General features: G+C 44.5%; 2 protein-coding genes across 2 annotated transcripts; one reads left to right on the top strand and one right to left on the bottom strand.

Annotated features, from left to right (window-relative positions):
- The first annotated feature begins 4,446 nt into the window (after positions 1–4,446).
- Positions 4,447–5,483, top strand: LOC136538722 (uncharacterized). Its single transcript, XM_066530684.1, has one exon. The coding sequence runs from the start codon at positions 4,485–4,487 to the stop codon at positions 5,247–5,249; it is 765 nt and encodes a 254-aa protein (XP_066386781.1). The 5' UTR covers positions 4,447–4,484; the 3' UTR covers positions 5,250–5,483.
- An 858-nt stretch (positions 5,484–6,341) lies between these two features.
- On the bottom strand, positions 6,342–11,246 carry LOC136538721 (F-box/LRR-repeat protein At3g48880-like). Its single transcript, XM_066530683.1, has 2 exons — positions 10,826–11,246; positions 6,342–7,143 (listed from the first exon to the last, which is right to left on the bottom strand). The coding sequence occupies exons 1-2, from the start codon at positions 11,179–11,181 to the stop codon at positions 6,603–6,605; spliced, it is 897 nt and encodes a 298-aa protein (XP_066386780.1). The 5' UTR covers positions 11,182–11,246; the 3' UTR covers positions 6,342–6,602.
- Positions 11,247–11,919: the final 673 nt, after the last annotated feature.

Here is an 11,919-nt window from a genome sequence, read left to right as displayed (position 1 = left end):
AATTACTTAGTGCTAGCTAGTACTAACAAGAATCAAGATGAATTATCAAGCTCTAAATTCTAAATTGTATGTGTAGCTGTAAGAGAAGATGATGGCTAGCTAGCTCCTAAACACTAGATTTGATTTGCACTCCTAATCACTAGATGATTTGCAGGGTTTTTCTTTTGGCACCTGAACACTGGATTCCCAGGCCATAGCTACTACTAGTGATGTCGATTCACACATGAGGAAGAGGACGGACACCGATGAACCTTGCAGGCAAGGTCCTATGCCGGAGGGGAGCGCACCGGTCGTCGGGACGTTGGCCACCGGGGTGACGGGGGCCGGCGGGGTCCTGGGGTGGTGGCGGAGCAAGGGAGGCCGGTGGCGGTCGGGGGCACGGGGCATGGCATGGGCTGGCAACGGCGTGGCGTGGGCCGGTAGTGGCGTGGCGTAGCGCGAGCATGGGAGGGCGTGGCGTGGCACGGGCATGGGACTGTGGCGGCGAGGTGCAGACACAAGACGGTGGCGGCGTGGTGTGTGTGTGTGGGCGTGGCTGTGTGTGTGAGTGTGTGCGGCCGGGTGTGGTTATGAGGGAGGTTTGCCGAGTGCCCGTGATCTAGCACTCGGCAAACCTGTTTTTTTATTTTCAAACCCTAAACTACTGCGCGTGTGTGGGGTCTAGTGAAGTGGTTTGCCGAGTGTCCCAGGTCTGACACTCGGCAAACCCTAGATTTGTCGAGTGCCAGATCAGGGGCACTCGAACAAACTTTTTTTTTCATTTTCCTTCTTCTCCTTCTTTTCCATACCGTGTTTTTCCTCAATTTGTTCTGATGTACTTTGAAAATACCTTCGCAAATTCACTCAACAATATATATTTGATTTTTCTAGGAATATTGTTCCATTATTTTATGTAGTTATAGCTCAAATTCAATTTATATTAATTAAAATTCTATAATTGCACTTAATAAATTAAAATTATCAAACGGATCCAAAAAATTATCAAATTTTCACATGAAACAATCTTTGTTCTCTATTGCCTATACAAAAATTTTGAAGTCAAACCCCAGTTCGACCGTCACTTTGACTCCAAATCTTACCGAATCCTTCTCAACGCTACGATTCTTCTTCTGAGATACTTCGGTTTGTAAACATCGTACATGACAGATTGTACGAAACCTTCTCAAATTTTTACCACAGCCTCCACGTATGATATCATGAGATCTTGACAAATCTCATGATTTTCAGACTTCGTTTGCTTTTTTTAGAATTTAAAAACCATTCGGCCACAAGTTTGTGATCGTGTTTCCTGAACAAGAGGTTCAAAATTTCTTTTCATTTCCCGGGTAAGGCCTCACACCAAACTCAATAACATGAATATCATTTTTCTACTCATTTTATTCTATTATTTGAATCACCTGCAGTTCAAATTTGACTTATACCAAAAAATTCCTTGAAATTCAATAAATTAATTAAATATAGCAAACAGATCCAGAAATATACCAAATCTTAACATAGAGTACCACATGTTGTATGTGGAGAGTAGAAAAAATTTTAAGGTCAGAAGAGAAAAAAAACTTATTTATTTGCCGAGTGCAAAAAAAAAACACTCGGCAAAATTATTTACTTCTTTGCCGAGTGCCACTAACGGATACTCGGCAAACTCCTAACGACAGGCACACTAACTGACGGATGTCCACGTGGCGGTTTTTTGCCGCGTGTCTCTGTTTTGCCGAGTATTTTTTCCTAGTTTGTCGAGTGGTCTTTTTTCATCACTCGGCAAAGAGTTTGGTATGCCAAGTGCCATTATTTTGCCGAGTATGGTTTCTACAGCACTTGGCAAACAATTTTTTTATCGAGTGCCAGATAGAATACACTCAGCAAATATTTTGGCACTCGACAAATCACCGGTTTCTATTTGGCGTGCCCTTAGCACCACCCTATGCCTCCCTCCACCGACCACCCGTGCCTCTTTGAGTAGCGTTGCCAACCAGTCATAGGAGCCCACGAGTTCATCCGCACAAGAGACAACGATGACATTAAAATGGGATAAGCCCTCATCACCCTATCCACCATCACGTAAAAGGAAGCAAACACAACGTCCTGGTTCTGTGCCTTGGGAGCGATTTTCAACCTCGATAGACCCATGATCATGGTAGCAACGGGTGAGAAACACGGTGGGGGGCGGAAGAACACACCCGCCCCCACCAGGGTTCAAACACCCCGTCACCCGTACCCGTCACCCGTGACGGGTCTCAAATTTACCAGACCCATCACCCACGTGGGTAGCGGGTACCCATCGGGTGACCCATCCCCATTTAACAATAACACAAGATCACAATTCACAAAGCTAACATCATCAAAAATTCAGAATGATCATGCAAGTATGCGGCGCAGGAAGCGGATGCGAACAGACGCGGAGACGCCTGGGTTGCGGCGTTGCTGAATGAGGAGGATTAATTGGAACGCTAGGGTTTTCTTCTCTATATACTATTTAATGACTGGATGGACCTATGTGTCATACTCAAACGGGGGACCCATCGGGTAACGGGTTTGGAGTATCCAAGAACACACCCATACCCGCTTCACCCGATGGGTGAGGTAATCACCCAGTAACGTACCCGTGGGGGGCAAAATCCCCCAAACCCGTACCCTAATAGGGTTTTTACCCGTGGGTAAACGGGTCGCGGGTACCCGTTGCCATCCCTACATGGTAGGAATCCTCCTCATGACGCCTCGCCTCTCCTTCTCAAACTCCCTGGGGTAGTTGAACCTCACAATCTCTTGATCCTCTAGTGACTCGATGGACTAGGGGGTCAGTCATGTTTTGCATCAAGCCGTAGTTTAGGTTGATCGCTACTGCGAACTGCCTGAACATGGACCCCTATCGGTGCCTCCCAGTCATCCATCAAAAGGTCTCCTCTTCAAAGTCAAACTCCAAACTAGCATAAAACTTGTGGATGATGGTCTTGTTCCAGTCATACCTGATTGCAGTCACTTCCCAAAGTTCAATGGCCTAGAACATCTGGGTGATCTCCACCACATGCTCGAAGCTCTTGATCCAAGCCCAGTCAATCGACTTGGCCTAATGGATTTTTATATGCAAAACACACAATGTCCTAAACAAAAGCCTGGAAGTGTACATTGTGGATACTATATATATTTTATGATGAGTAACACCGGTGCCTACAGGAGACACCCCTTAAGGGTAAGTTTGAACCTCTTCACCTGTAGTATAAAAACTTCGTACATGATATGAAATACTAAACCGAAACTTGTTCTCTTGTAGTGGAAATAAGAGAAAGAAATGAAAAGAGACCCATACAAGGATGACCAACTCTTAGAGCTAGTCGGCGACCTTTGCAACTTCATATTGGACCAGATTGTACACGTCAAAGGCGCCTACCATGACCGAGAGTCTGACTTAGGTAGAAATCCTCAGTACCAACACCTTCGTGAGACTGAAAGGCTAGCTCTAGGACGTTGATAACAATATGTATGGAATTTGACATTGGTTTTACCTTGTGAATTATGTCTATTTAATGATGGATTGTATATATTCTTGTGAATTGGACTTGTAATTGCAGTTTATATAATACTCTTTTGCTTGTAGTGTAAGGGGTTCGGAACGCTGGTCGCGAGACGTTCGGCAACGCGAACGTGGTTCGGAACGTTGGTCGCGGGGCGTTCGGCAACGCGAACGCTGGATGGAATACGCGGAAACAAACAGTGTTCTGGTCGAATTTGAATTGAAAATTTGAATTTTTTTAGCAGGAAAACATATTGTATTGCCCCTACAAACAAGTATGGTAGAGACGGCTGGTACTACAGCCGCCTCTACAAATCGATTTATATGAGCGACCTGAGAACCGCCCCTATAAATACATGATTTATAGAGACGGTTTGGTAGAGGTGGCTAGCCAAACCACCCCTACGAAGAGTTACAAGCCATCCCTGAAAAAACGGTTATGTAGTAGTGAGCTCCTCCTCCATCTCAGTCTCCTTCCCGCTATCGTCCTCCTCTGTCTCGCACTCACCCAAAGTTGTTGGACACTAGGACCTCTATTTTCTGAATTGTAGGTGACCAATCAAGTAAAAAAAAAAAACTCTCGGTCATCAAGATTGGAAGAGCAAAAACGGAATAGCTGACACACTTGAAAAAAGGGCGGGACAAGCTAGAATCTCAGTCTCTTGTCTTCTCTCTTGCCAGACATTTGCTCATTCACCGAGATGTAATGTCGCTCAAGTATTGGAATGTTTAGAACGCGTAATCTTCACGCATATCCGTACTTCGTCTGATATGCAGTGGAATTTTAGCTTTCAAAAATCAGAGAAAAAATGTCCTTCGCTGGGTTCCCCAGCACCGTACCGAGTACTGACTCGGACTCGAACGCAGTCACGCTTGCCTATATATTCAGAAACGGTAATGTCTAGGGCCGGCGAACCCGGCGTATGGCACATCGCAAATTCGCAATTCGTAACACCGTTCCAGCGCGTCAGAAGCCATGGCGGACTCGAAGGAGGAAGAGCAGGCGCGCAAGGCTCACGCGCTCGCCGAGAAGTGCTTCCTCGCCGGCAACGTCTTGGCCGCCAGGCAGTGGATGCAGTCCGCGGTCAGGCTGGCGCCGGACCTCCCCGGCACGCCGCAGATCGTAGCGGCCTACGACGTCCACGCGGCGGCGGCCCGGAGCAGCCCCACCGACTGGTACGCCGTGCTGGACCTAAATCCCGGTGGCGGCGGCGTCACCCACGACGACATAAGGAAGCAGCACCGGCGGCTCTGCCTCCTCGTGCACCCCGACAAGAACCCCTGCGCCGCGGCCGACGGTGCGTTCATGCTCGTCCAGGCCGCCTCGCACGCGCTCTTGGCCAAGCACCCTCCTCCTGGCACCGCGCCGCCGCCGCCGCCGCAGCGCCAGGCCGCGCCACCGACTCCGAGGGCGCCGGAGCCGCAACCGAGGCCGCGGCGGCCTCAGGTCGTGCAGATGGCTCGGAGACCGGCACCGCCGCCGACGCCGAGACCTGCGGCGCCGATGCCACCGACCTACTCGCAGCAAGCCAAGCAAGCGAAGCCGATGCAGAGGGGCAGGCGGAGGAGGGTTTCGACGCTTCCGATTCCCCAGTTCACTTCACCAATCACGGACAAGTGCCCGGTCTGCGGCGCACGGGTCAACAACGGCGGCGGGAGCCATTACCGGTGCATCAACTGCCAGTGGAGTCCACTGGACGGCAGACATGACGACGACTACGGTGACGACTTCTTCGACTAACTAGTCGCTCAAGGTCTCTTCTTCGATCGAACAAGAATAGAATAGGTTTCAATTTGGTGCTGGGAGAGACGTATGATTAGGGTTCATTAGTTCACTGATTGTTTGTCGAATAATTCTTCGTTTTTTGTCTACGCTCTGTAACATGGGAAGCGATACAACTTATTACAAGCAGCAATTTAAGTTTTTTTTTAGAATTAGCAATTTAAGCTTGGAATCTCTAGATTTGCAAGAAAAGAAAATTTTCCTCTACATATGTTCTACTTGCATTGCTCGATTTATGAATAGTCTTTGATTGCATTTCTTCAGTGAGAAAAACAAATTGGGCTGAGGGCACTAAAACTTGTATGGTTGTAAACATTGACTGATGAAAACCTTTTGCAATGAAATGAGACTAGAGCAGGGTTCCTTGTTCAATTGGGAATGTAGCACGCGCAAAAGAAAATTTTAGGATTTGAATCATATATTTTCATATGATACGACCCTTTGAACAAAGAATTAGACATCCATATATCTTACGAAATCCATATTGCATAGTTTGTTCCACAGGAATTTTTGGGAAAACATAACATTATGTCTTCCAATGTTTTCTTGTGTGTGTTGCATTCAGTATGATCACGCCACAAGAAAGTTTCTTACTTTCAAAATTCATACAGGATTGCAATTGCTAGCTAATTTCCCGTGTTTTTTTTTCATGTGGAATAAGTTCACATATACATGTGCTCCATCAGCTATGTAGTTTGCGTGGTGAGTCTTGAGATTAATGCGGCTCAGGAAATCGTGTAAATGTACATGTATCCGAGTGTCAGACTTCTCAAGAAACGAATCGATCTTTCTAGAGCCGAAATAACTCACCACCCAACTGGTTTGTTTCCGTGGCAAAATCGCTTGCAAACTGTCACAGATGTTTTATATCTCCACGCCTAGTTCATGGGGTTTCAATACACACAATAATAACGGAAGATGGCTGGATAGGCACCCGTTCACAAGCTACTTTTTAGTCATAGAATAACATTTTCCTCTCATAGCATTTCAGCATAAGCATCAACGTAAACTAAATTTCAGCATAAGCGAACAAGAGGATATGTTCGATTCATTGGTGTAAAGAAAAGAGGTTTCATTGACACTTGCTACAACGATTTATTACATTCAAAAGTTGTTAATGTAATGCTCAAGCTCAACTCATAACACCTACCGAGAGCTGTTTGAGCGAATCGCTCGAATAAACAATTTAAGTATTACATTTGCTTGTACATACAGCTCAAGCACCAAATTTGACAGAGGTCCGAATTTTACAGCCAGAAAAACCTCATAACTTAACAATACACACACACAAAAAAAAAAGACGCCCTTGGTTCAGGAAGCCTGTGCAGGTCCAGCCAGCCAGTCCATGACCTTGTGCTCCATCATGCACTTGCAGGGTTCTTGAGGGTTAATGTTGTGCTCTCCACAGTCGTTGGAGCAGTCCATGAACTCCCCAAGCTCGAATTTCGAGTTCCAGAGGAAGACCTTGAGCCGCGAAGCTTTCTCAAGAACCGAGCTTGAGATGGCTGATGTCTCATAACCTGAGATGTCCAGGTGCTCGAGCTCCTCTAGGCAATCAAGGAACTTTATTATTGCAGCGGAAGACATGTCGGCACTTGGTATCTCCAGCTTCTTCAGATGAGGAAGAGAGTTACAGATGACTGAGGCCATCTCTTCATCCACGTACAGTGCAGACACCTTCAGCTCCACAAAGTCTGGGCAGCACTGGTGCACATGCAGGAGGACATCATAATTTATCAGAGTCTCATCCACTGCCATGCCTTTAAGCGAATGAAGTCCGCCTATCGCCTTACAGAACTGATCGTAAGTCATACAGGTGCTAGGAAGGCTGAAATAGTGCAGGTTTGGACACCTAGGGAAAAAACAGAGAGAAATAGGATTAGCTTTAACGCAGACATTAAATAACCATAGTCACATAGGAACGCCAACAGCTGATTCCTTTAAAAAACTATTAACCAGTTCGGGAAACAAATCCATGTGGAAGTGAAACGAATAGCATATTTTGTCACCTGCTGATGATGACTGTTACGAAAATTCATAACAATCAGAATGAAGCAAAAAGCCAAGAAAAAAACAGCATCAAAACAACACAATTGATTTGAAGAAAAAAACAGTGTGGAATCAGTCTTGCAAGTTTGCGTCTGCTGCAAATTTTGTCTGAAAATATCATTCACACCTGCCAGCCTGCCTCTGGGAACAAAATTACCAAAAAATAGTGACACAAAAAGCACGTCTATAGCAAATTAAGCAGTTAAGCACATTCATTGCATTGATCAAATAACCCTATGAAATATTTTAACAATACTGAAACACATCGGAAGTTTTGTTATATAACATGACTGAAGGAAATCTATAACCAAAGTTTCTTGTAGTGTCCAAGAACTGCAGAGGCGCGGTGTAATATCTTAGTTGATCCAAACAAAAGATAGATTAGATCTGTACATGATCGAAAAAGTAATCCAGCTGCACACCTGAATATCAAAGGAAACCCATTTAGACATGTCTGCTATGATGCAGGAGTAAACTAGACCACATAAACCCTCTGTTTCGTACTTTCGATTCAACCTTGCTACTCTGTTCCCTTTTAACGTACTTTTTATCTATATTCTGCAATACAACAGTCAGATTGAAATACTTCTCATATGAATAGACCATACATGTTTCAGTGAAAAGTTACTGGTTGAGGTACAGGTACTTGTGTGTCATATACTCGTGCCCATTAGATGGCACTCGTACCTACGAATCAAAATTTACAATGTTCATAGCATACATGACATGACAGGCACAAAGAGCCAATGAGTCTTATATCAATTTTCTATTGGTTGAATTCCTGTAAGTGTCACTGGTAATTATTTAGACCGCTGCTAAATTTCTGAATGTAGCTTTTTAGTTCTTGAGTTGTAAATGGTGTCAATTTTCATGACTTAAGTACTATATCTATATGGTCCAACTTTATCTCCAGTGCTAGAGGATATTCATTCTTCGATGTAAATTCATGTAAAGCTAATAAATACATGTTGGATTACAGGTAATAGTAACAAATGGTGAAAGAAAACACAATATATAATGAACAAAACCAAATAATAAAAAACTACAAAAAAATAACATGATAGAAACTAAGAGTGCCCTTCTCTGACTTGCACAACTGAATCACCATTACATGCTGTATGTTCTAATACCAAAACAGCCATGCTGCAATCAAATTCATGAACACGTACTGATGCCCTTTTCATGCTGTTATTTTTTACTATCCAATGACTTTGGAGTCCAAAGGTTTTAGACTCAGTAGAACTAAAACTGAGTATATGAGATGTGACTTCGGCACTACTACTCGGGAGGAGGAAGATGTTAGTTTGGAAGGTCAAGTAGTGCCTAGGAAGGATACCTTTCGATATTTAGGATCAATGCTACAGAGGGACGGGGATATTGATGAAGATGTTAGCCATAGAATCAAGGCAGGGTGGTTGAAGTGGCGGCAAGCGTCTGGTGTCCTATGTGACAAAAGGGTACCACAGAAGCTAAAAGGCAAGTTTTATAGGACGGCGATTAGACCTGCTATGTTGTATGGTGCAGAATGTTGGCCTACGAAAAGACGACATGTTCAACAGCTAAGTGTCGCGGAAATGCGTATGTTGCGTTGGATTTGCGGTCATACGAGAAGGGATCGAGTTCGGAACGATGATATACGTGAGAGATTAGGGGTAGCGCCAATTTTAGAAAAGCTTGTCCAACACCGGTTGAGATGGTTTGGACATGTGCAACGGAGACCTCCAGATGCACCGGTGCGTAGCGGAATCCTAAGTCAGGATAGTAACGTGAAGAGAGGCAGAGGAAGACCGAAGTTGACTTGGGTAGAGGCGATAAAAGGAGACTTGAAAGGATGGAATATACCCAAAGACTTAGCCTTAGATAGGAGTGCTTGGAAGACAGCTATTCACGTGCCTGAACCTTGATTGCTTCTGATGGGTTTCAACTCTAGCCTACCCCAACTTGTTTGGGACTTAAAGGCTTTGTTGTTGTTGTTGTTGTTGTTGATTTTTTACTATCCAATGTAATACACATACACTTAGCTACAATTAGATATGCAGTAAAGCAAGACTGTACCAAACTGTTACAATAACGTTTAAAATGACATGGGGTGACAAAAAAGCAATCTGTGAATATGCTGAAACTGAAATGCTCTGGTTTCAACTGATTAGTGGCAAACAAGGGAAGATTCTGAGAAGAGAAGTTGGGGTGACAAGGCTAGCCATGTGAAAAACAAGCAAAAGGCAGGAGTAGGAAAGCGGATGCAGATTGCAGAGTTGTCTAAAGAGGTATGCAACTTGATATTCATGTATATATTAAGGTGGTCTAAGAGATGGAGAGAATTGGCAAAGCAAGAAATGGGGCGAAAGAATGCGTGAGAAGAAGAAAAATCAAGAACAGTGACAAAGTGCAGGGTAATAACAAAAGGGCTGGGTTTTAAGGAGGGAATAGGCACAATACTGGGGTGCGATTGAAGGTTGCAGACCAAATATATTTGACTACAGTGATGGATGTGTGACAAAAAAGGACTATGAGAAGAGGGCAGACAGCAGTAGCATACTAGTGCAACACACATATGTTATAATTGCACATGGCTTACAAGGCAGAAGGCACTACCATATGAATATATACTAAGTAGAGATAGGTAACTTTGCTACAACTGGATTTCTAGTCTAAAGAAAACTCATCTGCATACATAAAGCTAGACCTTGAAAACTACAGAAAAAAGGGCCGCAATAGTAGCTTCAACCCACAAATTGCCACACATGCACAGCCTATCAAATTCCCATAAAAAATCTTCAGTTTAGACATATCTTTTTTATTCTAATTTTGTGATTGCTTTTGACTGGCCATTCAGAATGCAAGTTCATTAACTAGTGTGGCTGTTCTTAAGCTATCAGTGTTAGAAGCTGCACCATGAGTTACCCAAAAAAAAGGGCCATAAATCTTTTCGCAGAAAATTCCAGATCTTTATTTTCTACCCACTGGGACCAAACGACCAAGCAACATTATTCCTTGGAATCATTACATCTCTTCGATGTGAGTATCATATCATCAGGTAAATGCATAATGTCACGAAACAACTGTTCCAACTAAATGTAATAAACATAGAAATCGGTACAGGTACTCTCACCATCTTTTTCAGATTGTTATGGCTATAAAGATAGAGAAACTACAATTCACATATGTTTTCTCTGCGATAACGCATTACAAATGAACATCGCAAAAACTCATAAGAAAATCGGCAAAGCATCCATATGCAAGCTTACAGGAATCTGGCACCTATCTACAGAAACGAAAAAGAAACACATTCACCTACGATGAAAGCTATATTGATATAGGCGAATTCGGGAGGATCTGATGCGAAATTACGAATATAACATCGCCTCCTAGTCCTATAGTACCATAACCTAATTACGTTTTAGGCGTTAATTGAAAAGTCAACGGACATTTCCTCACGGGAAATAGCCAGACAAGATCAAAGAGATAGGGAGAAGAAATTTCACCTGTCAGCGAGGAACAAGAGATGGTCCTCATCAGCAAACTCGGGGAGCAGCACGGCCTCGATCCGCCCTTCGGCCGACTTGGCGGCGACCTCCAGGATGCCGAAGAGCGCTGCATGGACGGGTACGCTAGAGCTGGAGTGTCCCGGCCTCGCGGCGCGCCGGCCGGAGGTGAGGGCGACCCAATCGCGGAGGTCGACGCGGCGCCACGCGAGCGGGTCCCGCGCCGCGGCCCGCCACGAAGAGCAGGCGCGGGAGGCGCCGCCGGAGAGCAGGTCCGGCGCGCCCACGCGGGTCATGATCGCCACCAGGAGGTCGTGCTGCAGCTCCGCCCACGGACGGCTCGGCGGCATCGCCATGGACGGATGGGGAGCGAGAGCTGAGATGAGAGAAGCTCCGTACTTCTAAAATGAAGACGACGTAAATGTCATTAAAAAATGGGTCTGCTTGTTTGGTTGGGCTTCTATAAATATAATAATATATAAGCCCAAATAAACGAAGTGGGCCGCCAAACAGTCCAGCGTGCAATTTTGAACATGCCTACCTGCACGATCAGGAGAACTGTGACCTCGCCGTAGCCCAGATCGTCGTTGCATGATATTTTGGTCCACTGGGCATATGTCATTCGGCCCACTTCACATTGTCAATACAGAAAGCGAATAAAATGGGTTCTGTGAGCATGCATGAAGAGACAAATACCAAAAGCAAAATTCCTTTTCTTGTTCCTCTATCTATTCTTGGGCAGTTTTGGTCGATGGCAGCAAACTTAAATTTGAAACATGGCAAGAAATGGTATCCCCTTGCAACAATGCTGAAAATCACAACAGCGCAACCAATTAGTTCTCCTAAAGGTAGAAGGCATCGAATTATCTTTCGAAAAAATTATCTGTATGGCCTTCAAGAAACTATTGCTTCCTTGCATGGCCTTTTTTTTTCTGAATTTTTGCTTTTGGTCCTTATAGGTAAGTTCAGAAAAAAAAGAGCCTAAGGAAGCCATAGTTTTTTTGGAGGCCATATAAGTAATTTTCTCTTATCTTTTCTCATACATAGTATCAATGCAACAACACTTAATTGCGCAACAAAAAATAGCCGCACCA

Source organism: Miscanthus floridulus, chromosome 2 (genome assembly GCF_019320115.1).
Source record: "Miscanthus floridulus cultivar M001 chromosome 2, ASM1932011v1, whole genome shotgun sequence".
NCBI lineage: Eukaryota > Viridiplantae > Streptophyta > Magnoliopsida > Poales > Poaceae > Miscanthus > Miscanthus floridulus.
This window is presented reverse-complemented; position numbering and strand designations above follow the sequence as displayed.

Bases quoted from the DNA above. Each gene is read 5' to 3' on its own strand.
- LOC136538722 (XM_066530684.1), top strand. From the start codon at position 4,485: ATGGCGGACTCGAAGGAGGAAGAGCAGGCGCGCAAGGCTCACGCGCTC.
- LOC136538721 (XM_066530683.1), bottom strand. From the start codon at position 11,181: ATGGCGATGCCGCCGAGCCGTCCGTGGGCGGAGCTGCAGCACGACCTC. The intron at 7,144-10,825 runs GTGAAATTTCTT...TTTTTTCCCTAG, and splicing joins CTCTTGTTCCTCGCTGACAG to GTGTCCAAACCTGCACTATT.